At 42.3% G+C, this 24,960-nt stretch overlaps 1 protein-coding gene across 9 annotated transcripts in view; it reads right to left on the bottom strand.

Annotated features, from left to right (window-relative positions):
• DNAH9 (dynein axonemal heavy chain 9) overlaps positions 1-24,960 on the bottom strand; it is a 330,190-nt gene that overhangs the window by 93,225 nt on the left and 212,005 nt on the right. For 6 of the 9 annotated variants that reach the window (XM_053297116.1, XM_053297118.1, XM_053297119.1 and 3 more), the window contains 4 exons: positions 21,350-21,775; positions 14,294-14,413; positions 7,160-7,348; positions 3,737-3,972 (listed from right to left, as the gene is read on the bottom strand). In XM_053297116.1, coding sequence (XP_053153091.1) covers positions 3,737-3,972; positions 7,160-7,348; positions 14,294-14,413; positions 21,350-21,775 — 971 coding nt within the window. Of the gene's footprint in view, positions 1-3,184; positions 3,202-3,411; positions 3,449-3,736; positions 3,973-7,159; positions 7,349-14,293; positions 14,414-21,349; positions 21,776-24,960 lie in introns of those variants that run through there. The other 3 variants (XM_053297124.1, XM_053297123.1, XM_053297125.1) reach the window with 3 other exon arrangements.

Here is a 24,960-nt window from a genome sequence, read left to right as displayed (position 1 = left end):
CAAGGAGGCATCCTGCCCACCCTCAGAGAAGCATTAATCTTAACAAGACCCTCTCCAATAACTTCCCTGCTAGATCATATAAGTCTCATAGGGCAAGGATCAAGAGAACAGGTAGTAAGGTGAAGTGTCCCAATCAGCTTGCCCACATCTTTGGAAGTCACAAACTGAAATTGATCCAATTTAATCATACAAGAGGAACTGCTGGACACCTCCACAGTTGGTTCTGCAGTAACTGTAGTTCAGCTTGAATACGAGATATTTTATCCAAAAAACTCATGAAACACATCACAACGGGTAATTGATGGATCAAAATTCTCATTCAAGTGTAGAGGGGCATGTACTAGCCCTCTCACAACGCAAGACAATTCCACTGAACATGAGCTTGCAGAAGCAATGCAGGCAGAAAAGAATTGCTTCTTTGCTGCGCACATTGCCAGAGCATAGATCTTCAAATGCACTCTGTAATCTGACAGATTTGAGCTGAGTCTTTCTCCACTTGCTCTCTAATGGTCTACCTTGCTATTTCAGCCCACATAGTTCTTCTGTATACCAAGGGACTAATATAGAAGCAGGTTGGAGAGGGTGCTTAGAGACAATCATGTCTACTGTCCTAGTAAGTTCATTATCCCAAGTCTGAACCAGGGCATCGAAAGTATCACTGGCAGGACCAACCATAAAGCCTTCCATGGCTTCTTGGAATCCTATTGGATCCAATAGCCTTTTCCGGCAGACCATCCTACCTAATAGGTTGGAATTCTTGAAAGCTCTAGAATCACATGCAGACATTACGAGTACTAGGATTTGAACCAAACAGTTCAGGTATGTGCCCTTTTTACAGGTCATAGGAATTAAATTAACACAAATCAGATGCGGACAACATTTAAGAGTCTTTGGTGGCAATGTCACTGGAATTATATATTTTATTTAGGAATTATAGGTTACACCACTTTCCTATATTCAACAGGCCATTCTATAAAATGTCATCCAATCTCTTTCGGGAGGGGAGTGTATTTATATAGACCATCATGAATGGCATGCTCTGAAATTGGAAATCCAGTTTCTTAATTCAACAGGATTGTTGACACAGAGAGCAGATCTAAAAATATGCACATTTTATTCAAGGGGAATGGCTGGCCCAGGACCCTTTGCTGCAAATCCTTGTTGATATGGTTGTTGGAATTTGCTAGATAGTAGGGATGTGCCCGAAGGTGATTCGGCGCTGGCAGGGGTGGTACTTTAAGGGCGGGTGAGGGTGTACTCACCCCTCCCACCACATTTACCCCGCCAGCGCTCTGTTATTTTCAAGCCCCTCAGGGCGGCAACATTCCTCCCTGCCGCCCCGTTGCCCTCATCAGCAGTAAGTGGCCAGAAGTAGCGATCGCATATGCGCCTGTTGCGTGCGCGTGCACGTCCATCTGCCGTGCACGCGGAATCGCTACTTCCGGCCACTTCCGGATGATGAGGGCAACGGGGCGGCAGGGAGGAACGCTGCCACCCCAAGGGGCTTGAAAATAATGGAGCGCTGGAAGGAGAAATGTGACGGGAGGGGTGAGTACACGCTCTCCCACCCTTAAAGTATCACCCCCATCAGCACTGAAACTCCGAACCCACTCCCCCAGCCAAAACGTTTCAGAGGCCTTTATAATGGCCTCCAAAAATGTTTCAGGCTCAAGCCTACTAGATAGGCATTGTCTCTGCTTTTGTCTAGGGACATGCTCGTCTGTATGTTTTGTGTCTATGTTTGGGTTTGCGGGTGGAGACTAAGTTCCTCCCTCCTGTTAGCTTAGAATTCAAATACAGAGGTTCTCTCTCACTTACATACAGTAAGAGACTGTTTTGTTTGTTAGCTAATGTTTAAGAAATAATAAATGTTCAAGCTCTTGTTTCCTGCAACTAAAGCTAAGCTTCCTGTGCAATTACTTGTAGAAGATAAGTAATTACTCTGCAACAATGGTTTTGTTTCCTCTTGTCTCTCATTGCTCTTGTGCTGTTCTTTGTAAGTAGCTGTGATAACATGCTGCTCGAAGGATGGCAATATACAGATATCACAAGGGATATTGCAAGAAATTGTTTTGTTATTGTTTTGTTTTTCTCATTTAAGCTGCTTTGCATTAACACAAGATAGTCAAGTTTTCCTAGCTAGAGCAGGTTATGACCCATACCCTGGAGCTAGCTAATTTTGGACCCTGGACCTAATGAGCTTACAGGGGGACCCCTGCAAAAGCCCCAATGGATTCTCATAGCTTCTTAACCATTCACAAACTAACTGGGACACAACACATGTCCCTTGCTTCAGAGTTCTCATGCAGACCTTTTGGATCACAAAGCAACTTGAGCATAGTGCATTTTTGTTTTTTATTCAGATGCAACAATTCCACTTTCACTAGATGTGAAGTACTCTGTCGATAGAGATAACTCTTTCTGCCAGCTTTACTGCTGTAGGGGAAAATCATTTAAAATAATAGGATTTACCAATTTCCTTGAAATAAAAATATATAGTCCTGTCATTTTGGACATCATGTGTGCCCAGTTTCAGAACCCTAAGCCCAGCCATTCTGGAAATGTAAAGGTTGAGAAGGATGCTGCCTTTATGAAGGCAAAGGGCAGATTCCTTCACATGGGGATTCCTTCACAATGATAGTCCAAGGAGAGGCTTCAGTTCCAGGAGTTTCTGTAAGTTTCTGCCACTATAAGACATTTTCGGAGGGTTTTTTGTTTTTAAAAAAAATCATTAAAAATTGACTGATCAGCTTCAAAATCAGAACACAGAGTCCTGCTAACTTGTCCTACATCTGTGCCAAATTTCAGAACTCTAGGCCAATCCATTCTGGCAATATAAAAGGGGTCCTTTTTTCCCTTGGGGAAAATCATGGGGCCCTCTAGGAAAGTAGGCACACAGACCTGGGTCCCCAGGTCCATGCCTAACAGTGTCCCTGCCCCTACCATATTTTACTAGAAGCACACAACCCGAGCCAAGCACATTAACAGAGCGTGTAAACATGCTAACAATAACAAAACAGAACAGACATCGTGATTTCTTTAAGGACTATGAAATTATAGACTTGATTTGTCATCAAACACAGTGAGAACCCTAAACAGTCCCTATTCAAAGAGACAAAAAACCCGAACATAAATTAGCCTCCCATGTAAGCCTTGCCTGTTTTGAAATATTTTCTATACCCACTATACCCTGTGGAAGACAATTCCTTAAGCAATCTTCTGAACAGGGGAACAACTGCAACTCAATTTCTTTTCCTCCCAAAGACTTTTCCTTTTGAGGAGTTGCAACAGCATAGCCTGCAGGATCCCTGCCCCATCATAGGCCTGAGTCTGGAAGGCCAAGTAGTATTACAGATAAACCAGGAGAACAGAAACCAAATCCTCGGTGCTGAAAACTGCAGTGTGACGCACGCATAGCCAGTTGGTACCCAGAGTGCAGCCAAACCTCCTTCATTTCCCCCCTCCTCCTCCTCAGTATACTAACAGTTTCAGTGAGGTTTCTATGGTAACCAAGTCGAGTTCTGCACAGCTCCTCCCTGTTTAATCAGAAATCTCTATAATCTTGGTAATGAAAAAGGCAGGTTAATACACAAAAGTTCTACAGCTGCCAAATTGGAGAGCTTTACTGCAAATGTAATTGGCTCCTACAGTCTGAAGCAGGATATACATCAAATTGACACTACAATTGAAGACCATCAATTTTTCATTGCAACTTTGCACAGTCATGCCTGCTCACCCCTTCTGGCCAATCCGGGTCACCCTAAGGCCTTCACCATACTTGGTTTTGATCCACTTGATGCCCTGGAGCTGGGGGTCAACCATGAGTGGCCAGCGTTCACAGTTGGTAAGGATGGTGGCATTTTCAGTGGACATGCGGTCAGCTGGTAGCCCGCCATTCTGCCAGGCTGCTATGTCAGCATCATCAGTCAGCATCATCAAAGGGTCCAAAGAGGGAGTCACAGGGATTGCAACCTGGGGCAGTAGAAGACACATGACTTACAGACAAGAGCAAATGCCTCTACGTTCAGACAAAATGAGTTTATGTTTCCATTTCTGTAACATAATAGTGAGGCTCTGTAGTTAGGGATATGGCACGCAGTGTCTTATGATAGTTAAAGCCTAGCTGTTTTTAAGCAAAGAGGCACAACTCAAGAGTGCTTCCACATTTCCTGCTGTATCATTGTGGAAGGGACAAAAACAAAAGGCACAAAGTACCTTGCAGCTCAGTGAAAAGAAATGACAAGCATATCCCACAGTACCATTCTGAGCCATTGTGCACAGCACCCAAACCAATCAGGGATTATACAGGGTCATTCTCTAGTTCCAAGGTACAATCAGTCCTTGGGATGGTTGTTCTCAAATATTTCAAACCAAATTAATTTCCTCTCATTTGCTCTTCATAAAGTCATTGATACTCACATGTACAACGTTTTATTTTTTCTAACTAAAATGTGTCACATGATCATTTTCATGTATGTATTAATTTCAAATACCAACTGTAAAGTGGAAAATCAGAAGTAAAGTCCCAGGATTCAAGGAGGACATTTTTGGTTTTTTTCATCTAAAACTCCTAAGAGTTCAAAATAATTAAGGCCACTCACACAAGCAGCACTACCCTCGTAGGGCTGCATGTGAGCAGCACCAGGATCAGTCCTGATCCCACTGCTCTTCATCAGGATGGCCCGGATTTTGTACCCAGGTTTACAGTGAAGTAGAAGGGCTTCTACCCCACTCCCCGGCCATATGAACGCTTGGGCTGCCTGCAGCCCAAGTGTTCATATAGCCAGGCAGCAAAACCATCCAGCAGCAGGCAAATCCAAAATGTACCACTCTCCTCACACAGGGCATTGTGGGATTTCTGGAAGCTGGGCTTAGTTTCCTCAGCCTCCATATGTCCATGCCACTCACTGCAGTGCGGATCATGTGGGTCCGCGAGTTAAACCGCTGGAAAAAAGCCACAATAGTCTTGGGGGAGGTAGGACCGATCCTGCCTTCCCACCCCCACATACAGCAGTGGTGTCAATGACCTTATAGAATTGTGGGTTATTTTTATATAGTCTCTGGTTCTGTTCATCTTATCCGATTATAACATGTGAACCTTGGGGTCACGTTATAGTTAGATTTTTTATGGTATACCTCACAACATGAGAGATACGAAATTGCTAAGGTGATTTTTTTTCCCCTTTCTGGATCAACAACTGTTGGTAAAAGGAACATACAAATTTTTGAACGTCATAGAATGAAGGACAAAATGGAAAGAAAGCAGTCATTACCAAATAGAGAGGAACTAAGCTGATTACAAATGCAAATGTTTAAATCCCAAAATCTATTGCAATCTGAATACCTATAACACAATTTACCAACAAATGTTGCCAGCTTTTGCTGGCAGGGCTCCTATGTCTTTAACAACTGCAAATAGCAGAGAATTTCAGCAGATGTCTCATTCTCCATTTCTGAATCCACATGCCAGCAAAAGCTTCAGCTGCTAAAATTTCTGCTTATGATATAACTGTTAAAAACCACAAGAGCCCTGTGAGGGAGGAAAAAAGAGATGGCAACTCTACAAACCAGGATTTATAAACATGTCACTGAACAAAGAAAAATGGAATTTTGACACTCATGTTTATTTATATATTTCACGTATTTGTATACTGCCCACTACCCAAGTCTTAGGCAGGTTAGGGTTAGGCAAATCCCACACAGCCATGAAGCTCACTTGGTGATTTTGAGCCAAGCAGTATTTCACAGCCTAATCTACCTAACAAAGTTGTTATGAAGATAAAAGTGGTGGAAGAGCTATGTATACCACCCTGAATTCCTTGGAGGGAAGGTGGGATATAAATGTAATTAATACATTTTAAAAAACCAGCAACAATGGGTGGCACAAAAACAAAATAAAGGGAAAACATCATTTCTGCAACTTTAGAAAGAAACTATACACCCATTCTGGCTTCACTGCATACATCCAAAGAGAGCATCCTTTTCAACGTGTTCTCATCTGGGGGTAAACACAAGCTTCTGGCAGAGGATAATCTTTTTGAGCCACAGTTTCACTCATGTCCCTTCCTTTAAGAGAGATTAGGATGCTTCTGGCTGCCTCCTCCAAATTACTACACTCCTAAGTAACTTGCAAACTAACATCATAAGACTTTTTAAAAAATGGTTTTCTTTTTTGTCTGCCCCAGTGGTCAGTAGCGGCTCAGGGCCTCTAGGCATCTGAGGTCCCCCTTGTGCGCACCCTCCTCTCCTTCTTTCCCTCCTTCTTTTAAAAAGCAGGGGGCACAAGGATATCTTGCCACTTCGCTGGTGCCCCAATAATCGGCAGCTTGAAGCAACTGCCTCACTTGTTGTATGGAAAAGCCATCCCCGCTCTTGGTATTCAAGCAAATAGACCACAGAACATGCTTTATTTATGGTTTCAAACTTTAGCCTAGAATCCAGAAGTAGAAAGTTACTGGAAATATAACCAAACCAACTTTTCACAATTAGCCCTCCCCACTCCTGTTTTGATGGTTTGTTATGCTCTTTTGTGTGCAAACCAACCAATGGGGCAGAAACTTCAAATAATGAGCTCTGGAGCAGGCTAAATTGACAGCTTGATAGAACAGGATCAGATTACACCTTGTACTTTTGCACAACATAATTAACACATTCACAGGTTTGCTGTTGTGCTTCAGGGCAGTGTTAGCAGTTCTAGAAAGACACAGCATACATGCCAGGGAGCCAGCTGATCTTAGCCAGAAGGGCTTGGGACTGGAACCATTAAGATGTTTTCAGGCATTATTTCTCACTGAAATAATCATACATTATATAGAGCTATGTCAGCTTTTGTGATATTCTTGCTTGACATTTCAGCGATAACAATAATGGATAGAAACAAACAAAAATGGAGGATGAGGAAGAATCAGAAATTCCAACACAACAAACTAATATTAAAAAAAAATGAAAAACACCCCAACTATTCATTCAAAGCAAGTTGGGTAGGTGAAGAAATCTCCCTCCAAGGACTATAATACCAGAAAAATTGAACCCTTTCAAAGTCAGTTCTAGATCTTGGTCCAGCACAAGCAACATCCTGTCATGTTTTCAGAACTATACAGATGTCCATAGCTCAAAACAGATTCTATAAGATGCACATAAGAATGCGACAAATGCTCACTTTTAGTTGGCGCAAATATGGTTTCCACACACAGTCCATCAGGTCTTGCCTATATTTCTTCGTGAAGTAACCCAGATAGGAGACAAAGGCAGTTATTAGCAAGACATCACCACACAATGCACTCTCTTGCCGCTTGAAGTCTTTCACCGATTCCGCCCATCTCACATTTTCAGAGGCCAAGCCTCCAACCTAAAACGATGAGTAGAAAATTAGCCTTCACCTGCATGTCATATACACATATTTTTTGCACTCTGGCACAGTTGTTGTGTGTCACAAACAGGAAATCCCATATTTTGGGAGTGGTGGAGAAACAAATACTGCACAACAAGGCTCTAGGAAATGAAGTTGGATTTCAGCAATTTTTCATTCCTGTGAATGCTAATCTTCTGTTGGCAATGAGTGACTTATCTCCTCATCCACCCTGGGAAGAAGTAGGAATAGATACACCCTGGGAAGAAGTAGGAATAGAGTTGCCACCTAGGAACCTTTGCGGAAGACATGCGACTATTTTGGGGACAAAACAACTTTTTAAAAATTTGTGTCTGAAGTTATGGGAGCAGCTGGAACATTTTGCTCTCATGAGCAGCTTTTCTTTCCTTTGTCTCCTTCTCCTGCTGGCATCCTACTGACCATCCATCCAATGGGGAAGCCAGAGGGGAGGCTGTGCTTCAGTGGCAGGTTGCAGAGCCACGTGATGCAGGAGCACGGATAGGTGGGCCTGGAAGGTGCAGCTTGCTTGCTTCTTCATGAGGTGGGGGCAATAAGTTAGCAATTAGTTAACTAACTTTACTCAGCAGTTACCCCTGCTAACTGAGTAAAAAGCTACCTGTTAAAGTGGTGAAACCACTTAAATGGCGGAGCGGGGAAATGCTTGACTAACAAGCAGAAGGTTGCCAGTTTGAATCCCTGCTCAGGGGCGTAACTATAATAGGGCAAGGGGAGACAGTTGTCTGGGGGCCCATTGCCTTGCCCCCCCCCGAGGCAAGTGACATGACTGACTCCCCCAGCCGCACACCCGCCCGGGCTTCCTTCAGTTGCATTCATCCTCCGAAATTGATGTGAGTGTTAAGACCTGGAGCTACTAGAACAGCACATCTTTCTCTAATGACTTGCATGATCCACAATTTACAAAACCTTTAAAAAAATCATTTAGGATGATGTTCTATTGTGGCACATAGGCACGCTCTCTCTCTCTCTCTCTCTCTCTCTCTCTCTCTCTCTCTCTCTCTATATATATATATATATATAAGCTTCATGAGCTGAGCTTCAGTGAGGGGGGGGCATTTTAAAATCTTGTCTCTGGGCCCACTCCAACCTTGATACGCCCCTGTCCCCACTGGTATGTTTCCCAGACTATGGGAAACACCTATATTGGGTAGCAGCAATATAGGAAGATGCTGAAAGGCATCATCTCATACTGAGCAGGAGGAGGCAATGGTAAACCCCTTCTGTATTCTGCCAAAGAAAACCACAGGGCTCTGTGGGCACCAGGAGTCGAATCGACTCGACGGCATACTTTAAAGCGGTGAATCTTTATCATGGGGAGAGCAACTGGCCTTGTCCAACCCCAGCACAGCATTCCTTCAGAGGCTGATGCTGGTGTTACTTTGTGCTTCTTTTTAGATAGTGAATCCTTTGGGATAGGGGAGCATTTTATTATTTATTTTTCTTTGATGACCATTGTGAAACATGCTGTTGAAACGCAGTATGTAAATGTATGTAGTAGACAGCAGCAGGTGAGTGGGAGACCGTGCACGCACCACTGTGCCACATGCAGAGAGACTGGCTTGGCAGCTAGCTGGCTGCCCTGCTTTGAGCCAAGAGGTGAAGTTGCTGGGCTGGCTGGGGAGAGCAGGTTGGGTGACCTGTGGGCGAGGAGGACAGAGGACTGTGTGGGTGGTAAACCTAACCAGGAGATGAATTTACGCTTAGGAAGAAGGGGCCTTGAGAACAGCACCTAGAGAGCAGACTGAGCAGACATACAGTTCACCTGGTCATCAGCTGCACAGTGGTCAGCTGTACTTATTCTCAAATTACCCAATTTTTATCAAAATATGCATATATAATACCAATAAAAATATGCAAATTTTATGCATCATGGAGACTTTTTAGGTGGAAGTGTCCTCTATTTCCATTTTGTGTGTGACCGATATCGACTTTTTTTTAACCATCTGGACCTGGCAACCCTATGTGGGAAGAGTTCACACTTCCATCAGCAAATCTGCAGCTCCAAGGGCTTTTTCTACATTGTGCAATTACTGTTGGAGATGAGTGATGCCACGAAGGCCCCTAACCTTTCTTTACTTTTGAAACTTCTTTTTTGGAAAACAGGTTTTTTGTCTAGGTGTCACATTGAAGATATTGCAATTGTATAAACAAATGAATATTGGTGAAGAAAGATTAGAAACTCCGATGTGCAGTTGAGGAGAATGTTAGAATCAATTTTCCCCCAACAAACGTAATGCAACATATCTTTATCCTGCCAAGGATCCAGGGCCTGGCCTAGTTGAGCCAAGATGGCTGTCACACTGGGACTCAGCTTAGGGGTGACTTTTTAAAAATACTTCAGAGATAAGCTAACCATATTTCAAAAATATGTTTAATCCAAAGCATCTGATGCCATTCTACCATATCAGTTTGTATTCATAAAAATGAAATAGCTGGTTAGCACTGGAAATAGCTAGTTAATAACTGGAAATAGCTGGTTAGTAAAATTCAGGTGTGTCCAAATGTAAAGACGTGTGTTGGTGGTTAGCCTCCCTCCTATGCAGAAGAATCCAACCCAGCCTTTTTAGGGTTCTCCACTGTCACAGAAGCAAACATACAGATAGACAAGAGCCTGCAAACATAGGTTAATGATCCAGAAGAGCAAAGTTTTACTGAGAGAGGACACAAAGGAGAAATTCAGGAATATAGAAATAATGCCAAAATGGTCATATTTATGACCTGCATAGATACATCACTTGATTCATGTTACAACTTTGCACTAGGCAGCATTAAGAAGTAAGACCTTACGGGCTTCTTTCTTCTAATTGAACAGATAAATGAGCTTTGTTAAAGGGAACTACCCTTCCAGGAGGCACATTTAACACAAAGTTGTGTGTGCAACTCATGATTAACTGAAAAGTTTGCATCTCTGAAAAACATGCAGTGTTTTAACAGTCACATCACTGGTGATCATTTTGCTGAACCCTTTCAGTTATGCTAAGCTTTTCAGTTATGCCATCCATGGTGTCTGGCACAGGATCTATGTAATCAGGATCCATGAATTCTGGCTTACACTACACAAGGAGTGCCTGAAACCAATGAGAAACCTGTACTAGTTTAAACCCTAGGGACTTTCCAATCTCACCTCTCCTTTCCTCAAAAATATAAAACATTACATCATCTTCTTCAGTATTTAAAATCAGAAAATGGAGGCTTTGATCTGTGTACTGTCCAAGGCAGTATCTTTTTTAGTGGCATCACCACAGTGATAGAACAGGGGTTCTCAACTTTGGGTTCCCAGATGTTGTTGGACTACAACTCCCATCATCCCACACTCCAATGGCTTTTGGCAATTGTAGGGATGATGGAAGTTGTAGTCCATCAATGTTTGGGGACCCAAAACTGGGAACCCTTGTTATAGAACATGCTCTTTGGAGAGAGGCCAGATCTAAAATGTTGCATTCTCACACTTTCTGGGTTAATTCACACTTACGCTGTTGGTTTTGAAGATTGTTTTTACTGCTCAATTGCTTTTTTAATTATAATTTCATTTTATTTATTTTTAAACTTGAGAATCCTCTTTTGACACGACTGTGGAAATAAATTATAAAGAAAGAAGAGAAGCCTCATTGTGAGGTCATAGTTTTAGAACACACATTGTGCAAAAGAGCATTCCTAAACAGCAAAAACCAATTATGTATTTAGAGAAAGCAGACTAGAATATGAAGTAGTTCATATTTCATAAAAAAAACACAAAAATAGCATGCTAACTTAGCTAAAATTCTGACTGACATATTTTGAGATGGAAAATGCTATGACATGACAAGATATTTAGCATTACAAGAGTTCTTCAATTACTATCCCATTGGCAGATAGGGGTGGTTGTTTTTTGTTTGTTTGAACGAACCAGAAAGCAAAGCAAACTTCTCATAGCACTTGGCAAATGGAAATCCAAATAGGTATCACCCACGCTGCTCTCCCAAATCAAGGAAAATGCACATCCACTATAGGAGGAGAGTTCTGTTCAGGTACTCAATTTCCTGAGTCAGTTGGTTCAAACGAATCAAAATAATACAAGTAATCTTGATGATTGAAAAAGGCAACTGTTCATTAGGAGATGATTATACATCAATCACAGAGGATGCATACCTAGCAGCAGAACCCAACGGATCTGAAATCTTATAATGTGCATATGAAGAATAATATGTAATCGGATCTGGCAGATTGAAGCTTTAACATTTGCTTCTACAAGAAGTTGTACCAGTTGTGCTTTGATCAAAAGGAATTGCACAATTAATATACATAATATACAAATCAGCACATATATCTCAGATGTGTGGGAGGCAGGGTGCTGTAACATAATGTTGAGAAAAATACACTCTGCTTGTTTTCAAAAGTCCATCATTATTTTGACTCCACATCTTTCAAGAATGAGTCCAGACACTGAACACGCGGGCTTCCTAACTAAGACCACATATTCCAGGACTGAGACATGGCTCAAATTGGCTTTGATCTAATCACAGACCAGCAGCCTCCAAGCCCTGGGCAGCCAGATCGGCCGCCCACACAACTGCCAGCTCCGTCACAGAGCCGGTGGAGGCTGCAGGGATCAGGGGCCGCCTGGCCCCCGGAAGTTCCAGGATGCCCCGCACAAGCACACAGAGCATTCTGGAGAGACTCCCAAGGCCGGAAGGCTGGTTGCAGCCTCCCAGTCAGGGCTCTACTCTTGTGCCGCTATGTACCGCGGCTGCATGCAAGCACAAAAATGAGGTAAACGGAGCACTTGCTCTGTTAACCTCATTTATGGGGAGGGGGAATTAGGTGGGCTAGCCGCCTTGGAACCACCGGGCCCGTCTGCGGGCCCAGTGGTTCCAAAGATCAGTAGAAAGTAGGCTAGGTTCCCTTAGCCCGCTTTCTACTGTTCATGGGAATAGCTTCTATATCTGCTTCCAGAAATACAAAAATAAAATCTGTTTCCGTCTTCAGCATTCCCCTTCTGCAGACCACAAAAATGTTCTGTCTGGCATTTGAATTACTGCTTTGCATGTGTACAAAGGAAGTTAGTGTTCAAAGTCTCTGATTTTCTGTTGTGCTTGGGATACAAACACCCTCATTTTGTCTAAATTGGTCAGAAAGTGCACAAATCACACAGGTGCCAAGCAGGACAAGTCAGACTTAAAAATAGAAAGCCTGAGGTTGAAAAATGTCCCACATCTGGGTTCCAAACAAAATCTTCCATTTTACCAGTTCCATCTTAATTAAGAGATCACCCTCCATGCTAATTAGTTGTTATTGCTCTTTCCCTTCTTTCACTTTTTAATTGGCTTCTCTATGAGTGAGTTTGGTAACAGCCTCAAAGCTAAACTCTAATTCCTTTGTAAATAAACTCAAAAGTGAATGTGGAAATTACTAGCTCCACTTGCTGGTGAAATGAAGAATGGTCCAAGATTGGTGCTGGAAAAGCATGATGGGAAAAAGTATCATACTTACTGCTTGCCGCTTGTGTTAATTATTCTAGGATGCCGCATTTATCTGTATGAAATTTAATGTTCAACTTTTTAATTAGGCTAGACTTTGAATGAATGTGTTCAGTTTAAATTAGCCATAACATCATTTAAGCCAGAACAGGAAAGACATTTCAGCTATAGTGAAAGATAATTTTCACTGCATTAACAAATACCTCCCTGTCCCAGCCTAAATATCTTGAAGCATTTTAGAAATAATGAAGGAAATACTGATAAAGAAGATCACCATTAAGAGTAAGATACTTTTAAACTGCATACAGTAAATTCTATAAACTACTTCAGCCACTGTACTTGCGTTTATATTAGTTTGGTTACACTGAAGGCAATGGAGCTCAGCACTCAGCACTCGTTTCTATAAACTGTGGTCCCAATATAACTTACTCTAGATTTGTGCTACTGAAGTTAGGAGATACGATGGAGACCGTGGTTTCACGACTGTAGCCCTAATGATGCTATAGACCTGTTTGGGGTTTTTTTTTTTCCCTGAATTGCTGAAAACGTGTTTGACTCAGTACAATATTCTAACCCACAAGCAACCAACAGCCCTTCACCTTTTATTTCTTGTTTAACAAGCAAGGCAGGGCTTTTGCTGAATACAACATGATGGAGCTATACACCTGAATAGAGACTTATTGCAAAGATAAAGGGCAAACAGTGCTCATTAAAATCCCATATGCTCATTAAAATCTGAAATTAAAGGTTTCCTTTCACAGCAGCTGGAGTTGGTGAATGGCTGCTATGCCAACAGCTATGTATCATTCACAAAACCAGACAACATAGACATACACTGCCATCAGATATGAATGACGAAAATATGAGAATGGCATTTGGAACGGAATGGAAAATTGTTGCCACATGATTCCAAGGCTATGAATGTAATGATGTGCATTGTTGCCATTTGCACATAAGCCTAGTCTAGTACAATCCAATGTATAAATCCTAAGCCGTCAGACAGCATTAATACTCGCACGAACTGTGTTTACACCAGTCTCTTAATTCTGCTGAATCTACTCCCACACTGACTCACTAATTTGACAATGATAATTCTCTCTTATTCACATACCACCATTCATTTGAGAGGTCACAAGTCTTGGCTGTCCCTTTATTTCTCCCCTCAATTACTGGAAGCTGTTCAATATACCCCTAGAAAAGCAGAAGGAAGCAAAGAACAAAGAAGAAAGGGGTGCTCTAGCTATAATGCTCTGACTGACTAATTACTTCTTACTGCAAAACTAACTTAGACTGCTTTCAGTGCTCATTTAGAACCAGACCTGTACACATTTTCTAGCATTAGAAGCATTTCCAGTTCTACATACAGCACCAAAAGCAGAGCAGAAGTCCTTCATAGGTCCACCCACAATTTGCTCTTCACACACCCCAAGCCTCATCCAACTATTCTTACCAGTCGATTTGCAAGGGAGATGGTTTTCGCAGTGGCTTCAGCTTCTTCTTGACATTTTAGCTTCTCCGCTGTGGCTTTCTCAAATTTGGCTGTGAGTCTTGCCAGGTTTTCATTAAGGTGCTGTAGCGTGAAAGGAAGAAAACCGTAGGAGAAAAACAAAACATCCTGAAGTAATGCTGTTAGAGTTTGTGCATCAACATGTACTAGCCTGGGGATACTTTGCGGGGGTCAGATGGAAGAGCGCTCTCTGTTGGCCCTCTCTGTTCTTAAACAAGTCACACAGGATAGGAAATAATGATTTTATTATGGTCAGAAATATTCATCCAGTGTCATCCTATAAAGGCATAGGACTACTGAATCCTGACCCCATGGGGGAAAATGATGTAATCAGCCCTGTCTTCCCACACAGCTATGAGCTGCATCTGAAGGGCATGCGTCAGTCCCATTAAACTATTGCAGCAGGCCATCTAGGCTCATTTTGGGGCTTTCCAGGGGAATTCATTACCCCTCCAACAACAGAGCCCCTGGTGGCGCAGTGGTAAAACTGCCGCCCTGTAACCAGAAGGTTACGTTTGATCCTGACCAGGGGCTCAAGGTTGACTCAGCCTTCCATCCTTCCGAGGTCAGTAAAATGAGTACCCAGAATAATGGGGGGCAATATGCTAAATCATTGTAAACCACTTAGAGAGCTCTGGCTATAGAGCGGTATATAAATGTAAGTGCTATTGCTATTGCTAACAGCCAGTTACTTCCACTGTTGGCAAAGTTTACCTTACTCACTATTTGCTTTTTTGCATTTTTGACTTCTAACATGGATGTTAAATGGCCTTTATTTCCAGCTTAAAACACATTAAATTGCTAAAATTGGTCGTAACCCCTGGATACAGGTGTAACTAGATGTAAAGGAGGATGAGGCCTCCTGGACTTTAACAGTTTAATTATGTAGAGAAGTGAATTTTGTCAGTGCAAAGCTGAGAAATGCTGCTGCAGCTGCTGAAAAGCCTCCTGCTATCGTACTGTTAAAGGTACAGTAGCTCTGTCATCTTCTACATCATAACATCTGCCTCTTGACAAGAACTCACATAGAAAGCATAAAGCAAAGAGGGCAATTGCCTCTTTTCCAGCTTACGTCTTTTTGCCCTTGAGATGATTGCCTCCAGTCTTAATGCTGCTCATTTATCAATTTTGTTTACCAAGTTGAATGTGAAGGGGTGATTGTATGATAGCTCCAGAGAGGGGTTAGTAGGATGGGTATAATTAAAGGCCCATGCAAAAGTGCCCCCTTTAGCTGTGCTTCAGTGATCTAACAGGTTTCATGAAAGCCATCACATCATCACCCTATCCATATCTGATCATATTTTTCCTCCTTTCACTATACATCAAAATTAGACTGTTCCCAAAGTTATTGGAACATTTTACTTCTGTGAAAAAAGAACTGAAGTTAACAATTGATTTTTATCTGCATCCAGCACAAACAGCTTAAAGCTAAGTGCCTCTGAATCATTTTAACACTGCTTGAACAATACTCTCAAAATAAACCTGAATATGAAAAGAGGATTATTATTTTTAGTGGCATCTGGAGTTACTTGATCAAATACCTGCACAGAATACAAAATATAGCCTGTCTAAACCACAACATTCCTTGCCAATAAATTGTACAGCTGTAACATTTAAAAATGGCTGTTAAATGTTAAATTAATTTCCCTCCACCATTTCAAAAAGGATGTGCGCCTGTACTTTTATAACCATTTATCTAACAATTCTGAAAAACAGCAAGATTTATTTTGCTGTTCACTACTTTTATTTTATTGCCCATTTTTACAGTAATGTAAAAAGGTGGTACACAAGTTTTTCAAAAAAATAATTTTAAAAACATAGAAGAATCACCCTAACATGGCCAAATCAGGTTGCCTTTAACTGTTGTGTGAAAGGTAGAGATCTCTTTTTCAATCACCATATTGAGAACCAATTCACTTGTTGAATGTCTGCCTCTCAGGCAGTCGTTACAAACTCCAAAACTGAGACTATTCACATTGGCTGACATGCAGAACAATGCAGCATGGATACGCCATAAAGACACGTCCACACTGTGGAGAGCTTCCCCACGATCACTACATCTGTTCACATTGGCTGATATCCAGAGCAATGCAGCATGGATGCACCATAAAGACATGTCCAAGCTGTGGAGAGCTTCCCCACGATCACTGTGTGCATTAGAGATGTGCACGAGCCGGTCTGGTGCTTCCTTTGGGAAGCGCCAGACCAACTTGGACTCCCACAGCTGAACCAGTTTGGCAGGGTGGAGAGAGGTTCTCTCAAGAAGCAGATAAACAGATCCTTGCCTGCTCTGCTGCTGGCTCACTGCTTTCCACCACGTGACTGCAGCTCTGTTCCCTGCAGGCTTTGTGTGGTGCGGCACTGGCATTCACATACACCATGCTGACTGCGCAAAAGGCCACCATGCAACGCAGCAGCCATGTGCGTGCCGACGCTGTGCACAGCCTGCAGGGAATAGTGCCACAGCCACGGGCAGCCTTTGGGAGAGCAAGTGCCATGCCTGGAAAAGCAGTGGGGCAGCAGCAGAGCAAGAAAAGACCTGCTAAACCTGCTGCTTAAGGGAACAGCTCTCCTCCCCACCGGCACCTGCACAAACCTTTCATGCACATCCCTACTGTTCATGAGGGAGTGCTATTTTTGGCACTCTTTGCTGCCCTATGCCTTCTGAAAATATGTCCCTAAAGGTTGCACAGCCCTAAGAACCATTTTTTTTAAACCCAGGGCACTTCCAGAGACAGCGAAGATCACCCAAAATCACTCCTCCACCTCCCCTGCATGTGGACACAGCAGCAGTTGGGAAGGTCTCTGGCTGCATTATGAGCAGACTCCAGCTTTGAAGATGCAGCTCCCACTGAGTCCTCACTAGGTCACTTTGGATGTCAACTACTGACACCTATATTGCAATATTCACTCTCCAAGTGAAATGAAAAGAGTCACTCTCTAGAAAACAAATGACCAAATAGCAGCACACAGTACCTTCCCTTTAACATGCATTGGTTATGAATACTATTGTAACATCCAGAAACCCCAAACACAACTTTAAAGATCTTTAAAGAATAAACCCATTGACTTTTTGAAGTATGTTTATTTCATTGTTGCTCATACTGCAAAAGGTCTACACTTCCCTTACAATGGCTTATACATTTGAAGACTTTCCAACGTGAATAAGTCTGGGGGGAAATTTTTAAAAAAATGATTTAGTAAGCCCTCTATTGTCACCATATTTCTCATCATTTTCTGTTGGATTATAATTGCCAGGGAAGCTGGAGGTTGGTCCCTGTATTGTAATCTGCCAAAGAATTATTGTACAGTGCAGATCTATAACTTTCCCAACTGAAGATTTGGCAAGTTTCCAACAGTTACCAATTCCATGCTGTGTTATGTTGCGATGTTTGGGTAAAGGAGGAGTCAGTTTTGGGGGGAGTTGGGGTTAGAATATACACAGAGCCGGGTCTCATGATCAGTGAGACTCCGGGTCTCCAATCAGTGAGACCCGGATCGGGTCTCCAATCAGTGAGACCCAGTTTGGGAAGGGAAGTGGGGAGGGCAGGAGCCCTGGGCGGCCAGATCGGCCACCCACACAATTGCTGGCACAGTGACGGAGCCAGCGGGGGCTGGGGAGTTTGGGGGCCACGCAGCCCCTGGAAGCTCCAGTATGCCCTGCGCGAGCAGAGAGACCCCCGGAGCCAGGAGACGGCTTTTCGCCTCCCCTCCGGGGGTCTACTCGTGAGTAGCCACGGCTTCTCACAATCAGAAAAACTGGGTTTGCGGAATGCTTGCTCTGCAAACCCTGTTTAAGGGAAGGGGTACTTAGGTGGGTTAACCGCCAGGAGGCAACCAGGCTCAGCTGCGAGCCTGGGGGCTCCCACGATCATCCGAAATCGGGCTAGGCTCCCCTAGCCCGATTTCTGCTGATCGTGGGAATAGCCTCATTGTGGCAATTCATGAAGTTGATTTAGGGTAGGGTGATGATATTTTTAATTTTATAAATACTTATCATTATTTTTATTATTAACTATCATGAATAATTTTTGCTATAACTCATAATAACTAACCAAGCCATTTTTGCCCAATGAGCATGTTGGGGATGGGACCAGAGCTCAGCGGCAGAGCATCTGCTTAGCATGCAGAAGGTCCCAGGTTCAATCTCTGGCATCTCCAGGTAAGGCTGAGAAAAAATCCTGCCTAAAGTCCTGAATCGCTACTGCCACGTAGGCGAAGACAGTACTGAGCTAGACAGACAAACGGTCTGATTACGTGGACAGCCCTTATGGATGGGAGTCACACTGCCCTTGAAGGACAAAGTTTGCAGCTTAGGTGTACATCTGAACCCAATGCTGTCTTTGGAGCACAGGTTGTGGAGTGATGTACTGTATGGCTGTTACACCAGCTGCAGCCCTACTTGGAGAAGTCAGACCTGACCTCAGTCCTTCATGCATTGCTGATACCCAGACTGGATTACTGAAATGCACTCTACATGGGGCTGCCCTTGAAGATAATTTGGAAGCTTCAACTAATCCAAAATGCTACCATAAAGATGCTCAGGGCATGAGTCACTTCTTAAATATTATATCCATCCTGTGGAAGTTTCACTAGTTACCAGTCTGCTTCCTGGCTAGATTCAAAGTGCTGGTTTTGCCTGTAAAGTCCTTCATGGCTTGGAGTCAGGGTACCTGTCAGACCATGTTCATCCATACAAATCAGCCAGGACCCTCTGTGCATCACCTCAGGCCCTGCTCACAGGTCTGCCACTGATTGAGATTTGGTTGGTGGTGACTTCTTGGTTGTGGTCCCTTACCTCTGGGATGTCCTCCCAGAAGGAGTTCACCATGTACCCTCCCTCAGGGTTTGTTTTGTTTTGTTTTGTTTTTTGGTTGTTTGTTTTTAAGATCTTAAAACTCATTTGTCTAGAGAGAGTTTCTAATGTCTTTTACTGCAGCTTGTATCTAATGGGGTTTTAAAAAATGTTTTAATATCCAGTTTTAATTGGGTGTGTTTTAGTTTATCTATTAACTTTACACTGCTTAGTGTTTTATCTGTTTTGTTTTTTACTTCATACTGTTTCCATTGTTTTATCTGTTTTATGATTTTGTTATTGTTGTGAGCTGCCTCGAGCATTATTGCACTGGAGGGGCAGGATACAAATACTTTAAACAAAATATAAAAATTGCAGCTTCCTATTTTCCCAAATTTAAAGATGAATAATTTCAATACAATGGGATTACATAATCCCTAATGACATTGATATAATATACAAAGCATTGGCTTGGACCAAATGGAGCCCTAGCTCAAGAGGAAAGCCTTCCACTCACACAAAGGAGCAGTTCCCTGGTTTCTGCCAGCTCCCCCACCCCAACTGCAGTTTGCCATGCTGCAAACGACATCCCAGTGGGTCCCCCAACCTTCATGAGTGGCTATTCAGGGGGCTCCAGCAGAAAAGCAATATTCCAAGCAGTACTTAGAATCCAATTCTGTGCTCATGGGAATGGCCAGAGGCTCCTTCATGATCTCAAGACAGTGAGTTGTCAGGATAAAGAGAATGATCTTATCTGTCTTCATTTAGATAAGAATTATTTGTAAATCCATAAAAAATAAAATAAATCTTACACACACCCTTACTCGCTTGTCTTATACAAAGCCTGTCCTAGTTTGTAAGACCAGTTTTATAAGTGGTCTTGAATAATTGATAAAGAAATGTTTAATATAGGCTTACAAATAAGTGTATGAAAGTTTGAAAGTTTGGTTCAGGCTCCTGAACAAAATGAAGAGCCACTAGGCCTGAACAAAGAAAATTGTTCAAGTCAGGAATGTGAGGTCCACCAGCTGAGAGGTAACAAATACCAGAACCTGTCAGCAGATTATGTAGGTATGTAACACACATCATGAGCCAAATTCCTCACTCAACAAAAAGAAACATAGCTGGCACCAGATACTGATATGGAGTAAGGTCAGCAGAAAGGCCAAGTAGTAACTCAGCTTCCAAGGCTCTAAGTGGGACCACTGGAAAGCATATGTTTAATTACAAATGACATGTATTGATGTATTTACTGATTTGCTTGCTTTTTTCTACTCTCTATATACTTGGAACTGCATACCATCGGGGCACAGTGCTTGTCAGACTTTTTGACTTGTACTCTTGACATGATCATGGAATAAAGCTTATTTGAGCACACACCCTCGTTGATTTTGACTTAATTCTGTCAGGCAACAAGTTCAATTGCGGGAACCTGGTCTAATCCTTTTTAGTTCAGCAAGACACCCCATCCTCTGTCAAATGTGATGGAAGGATGAATGCAAGAGGCTGAATTAAACAGGAGGACAAGGTTCTGAAGGATTTTCCTGCAACATAATGCGGCAGCCTCTCCAATTTATGTCTAAATTTAAATAAGTTTAATAGTTTAACTGGGATTAAAGATGATTAAATTTGAATTTTTTGAAAGTTAAATGAACAAAATGAGGCTTCATCAATCACAAAAACCATGATATCCTCCATTATAGATAAAAATAAGAATCACCTCTGGGGAAGTAACCTGCCTAGAGAGTGGGAGGCTATCGGTTCAAATCCCCGCTGGTGTCTCCCACCACCATATAGGCAGCAGGAAGGTGCTGAAAGGCATTATCTCATACTGCACAGGAGATGGCAATGGTAAACCCCTCCTGTATTCTACCAAGAAAACCACATGGCTCTGTGGTCACCAGGAGTCCACACAGACTTGACGGCACAACCTTTCCCTTCCTAACTTAAGTACTATCATCCAAGAAACACTGAACAAAGAAGATGAGAACTTCCTCACCTTGTTCCAAGATAAAACCTTATCTCATGACCTGAGGCAGTAAGGAGCTCAACTCTGTGGAACTTCTCAAACAATATACCACATATCCACAAATTGTACTGCAAAATGGCCCATCAAAATGGTGAGAGTTTGGTTCTGCCTAGTGAATTATAGAACAATACTAACAGAAATGTGTTTTCATGATGACTTGTACTTTTGGACTTACTGCTATTTTAGCCTTGATGCTAGCCAGCTTTTCCTGGGCAGTAGCAAGTTCAGCATTAGCTTTGTTGAGGGCTTGCCGCTTGGGCTCCACATCGCAGTATACTTCATAGAAGCGCACAATGTTGATGACCCAGGAACAGAGACCAGCAGCCGCATATGACTTGGATGTCACCAGCTCAGGATTGAACTCTGGATCCTGCAGATAAGACTGCAGGGCTCGGAGGCAGTTCTCATGTATATTCTCTTTGTTGAAGTGGATCAAGGAGTCTAGGAAGCCATCCACCTTTGCCATGGCCATCTTGGCTGCTTTCCAGCTCCTATCCTTGGGCACTTTCCCTCCTGGAGCCATGAGTGTCATCACAGCAGCAGTGACATTGCTGACAGCGGAAGGCGGTGATCCAAATGACTTCAGTTCTGTCAGATTGTTCTGAAAGGGAAAAACAAGGTTGTTAGATGAAAATGAATGGGTTTTCTTTTTGCTTTGCTAGTAATGGAGTCAGGCTCCAGAGCTATCAATCTGAGAGCAAAGCTTTGAAGCCAGGAGCAGCACTCTGAATTTTAAATATTATGAGTCATCCAACAGAAAGCAATGAATCCCTCTAGTGGCACAGGGGCTTCTGCTGGCTTGTTAGATGAGAGCCAGTCATGTTCCTTCAGCATTTCAACCAACTCACAGTCCATCAAAAATGCACAATTAGATTACAGATTTACTTGATATGGGAAAAAATGCAAACAAAAAAAGATCAACATGCCCTAAAATAAACAATGCATGTTCTAGAGCTGCAGTGGGGCTTGATATGTAGCTTATGACAATTCTGATAAAGATGACTGCCTTATAGAGCTTTATCTGGTTTAATTCAGAGTGGATTTAGACAATATGGAACTGTATGCAGAGGTGCACCTTGGTAATTTTGGAGCATGGACCTAAAGGCCTTTGGAGGCCCCCCTCCTCCCCTGCAAATTAAGCATCGTCATGCTTGGCTGGGGGACCAGACCACCCGGCACAGAAGTCCAGGGGTAGGAGCACCTTTGACTGCATGACAGCCCCTTAGAATCCCACTAGGCAGTGGCTGCATCCACACAGAGAGCCAATTGCCAGCAGCAACAGGTTATATAATGAAGGTGACCTTTCCATGCCCTTGGAAAAACCACCATCTTTCTCTCCATTTTTATTTGGTAATGAGGGCAACACAAAGTCAACTTCTCCATCTGGCCAGTCATTAAACAGAGTCAAGCTCCCCATGGGAATATAGCCACCATGTGGTAAGATAAGAATATAGCTACCATGTAGTCATCTGAAGAGGAACGTCTCCAGTTACCACCTGTGCGTCTGGTGGTGACTCAGAGGTGAGCCTTCTTTGTAGCTGCTCCTGGACTGTGGAATGCACTCCCTACAGAAATTTGCAATTTGAATTATATATTGGCCTGCAGGAGAGCCCTTAACACCTTTTTTTTCCTCTTTTTTTTTTTTTTTTTTGGTCTTGCCTTCCAGGGTTTTTAAATAGTTGTAAATAGTTTTACTGTTGTAATCTGGTTTTTCAGAGTTTTTAAATTGTTCTGATTGTTTAATTGCAGTTTTATGATGATTTAATTGTTAATTGACCCATCTTATTTATTTATTGCTTCTCTTTGTAAACCACCCTGAGCTATTTTTGGAAGGGCGGTGTAGAAATTGAAATAATAATAATAATAATAATAGTAATAATAGTTGCTGTTTTACGCTGTTTTATAATTTCTGTTTTAATTGTTAACTGATTTTAATGTTTTTGTTTTTATTGTAAACCACCCTGAGCCATTCTGGAAGGGCGGTATAAAAACTGAATGAATGAATGAATGAATAATAAAAGATGCCCATCATGGGGTTCTGTATCACCTGAATCCACCCCAATGTGCATTACTTTACACTTGCTTACCTTTATCTATGAGAAATGCACTTATGTTAGCATTCTTCTTCCCTTCAAAAAATATTCTTTTGTGCACATGCACACCTCTATGCTCTTTGTATTGCACTGCCTTGTCCTTCCGATATCAAAATAGACAAAATCCTAACAGAAAAGTAACTATGTAAAAGCTTGTCTTTAGTTCTGTGCTGGGAAGATGTTTTACTTATTTTCTCATTAATCCAGCCAAACATTTTCAAAACCACCATGACACCAGCGTCTTATTAACCTGGGCCATGCATTTCCTCAAAGCAATTTCAAAAACTCTGAGCTGGAAAAGGCCCATCAATGTAAGACTCTCCTGTCATGTGGAGGCTAGTTCTGAAGGGGAATTCTACCTACCCACCATGGGACAGTTTGCTAAGCAGGCACCTTCCAGCACATTGAGATTTTTGCAACAGATATAAGCACACAGAAGGGATTGGCTTTATGCCAGAGGAGGAATCCTGCCAAGGATCTATCACATCTAACTGTGAAGAAATGTGCATATGATGCTGACATCCAGCAAACATAATAGCCCTGACAGAGCAAACTGTGCTCCACATTGGGGATTCCTGCCTTGATAAGCTTTTGATAGATTTATGCTGTTTACATAATCAACCCCAAAGACACTGAAACCTATAGAGGAATCTCCTTTAGACTTGAGTGGCAGAGCATACTAAAGTATATGTGCAGTGTAAGACTATCAAAAGTTGGTCACATGGTGAGGATATCTTTAGGGCATCTCTGGGTGTGTTGAGTCAGTACTATGTCACCCTTAAAGCCACATGGAGACTAGAACAATCTCCATGTTGATCTATGGATGTCTACAGACATACAGGTGAAACTTGGAAAATTAGAATATTGTGCAAAAGTCCATTAATTTCAGTAATGCAAATTAAAAGGTGAAACTGACATATGAGAAAGACGCATTACATGCAAAGCGAGATAAGTCAAGCCTTAATTTGTTATAATTGTGATGATCATGGCGTACAGCTCATGAAAACCCCAAATCCACAATCTCAGAAAATTAGAATATTACATGGAACCAAGAAGACAAGGATTGAAGAAAAGAACAATATCGGACCTCTGAAAAGTATACAGTGTACTGTGCTTGATTGGCCAGCAAACTCGCCTGACCTGACCCCATAGAGAATCTATAGGGCATTGCCAAGAGAAGGATGAGAGACATGAGACCAAACAAGGCAGAATTGCTGAAGGCCGCTAATGAAGCACCCTGGTCTTCCATAATACCTCATCAGTGCCACAGGCTGATAGCATCCATGCCACGCCGCATTGAGGCAGTAATTGCTGCAAAAGGGGCCCAAACCAAGTACTGAATACATATGCATGCTTATACTTTTCAGAGGTCCGATATTGTTCTATTCTTCAATCCTTGTCTTCTTGGTTCCATGTAATATTCTAATTTTCTGAGATTGTGGATTTGGGGTTTTCATGAGCTGTACGCCATGATCATCACAATTATAACAAATTAAGGCTTGACTTATCTCGCTTTGCATGTAATGCATCTGTCTCATATGTCAGTTTCACCTTTTAATTTGCATTACTGAAATTAATGGACTTTTGCACGATATTCTAATTTTTCGAGTTTCACCTGTATATAGTTTGAGTAAGTGCACTCATCTACTTTGGTAAGACATATGAGGATAAAGCTTGCAGCAGAAGCCTGTTT

Source organism: Hemicordylus capensis, chromosome 2 (assembly GCF_027244095.1).
Source record: "Hemicordylus capensis ecotype Gifberg chromosome 2, rHemCap1.1.pri, whole genome shotgun sequence".
In the NCBI taxonomy this organism is placed as follows: Eukaryota; Metazoa; Chordata; class Lepidosauria; order Squamata; family Cordylidae; genus Hemicordylus; species Hemicordylus capensis.
Note: the sequence above shows the minus strand (reverse complement) of the source record. Positions and strands in the feature narration are given on the sequence as shown.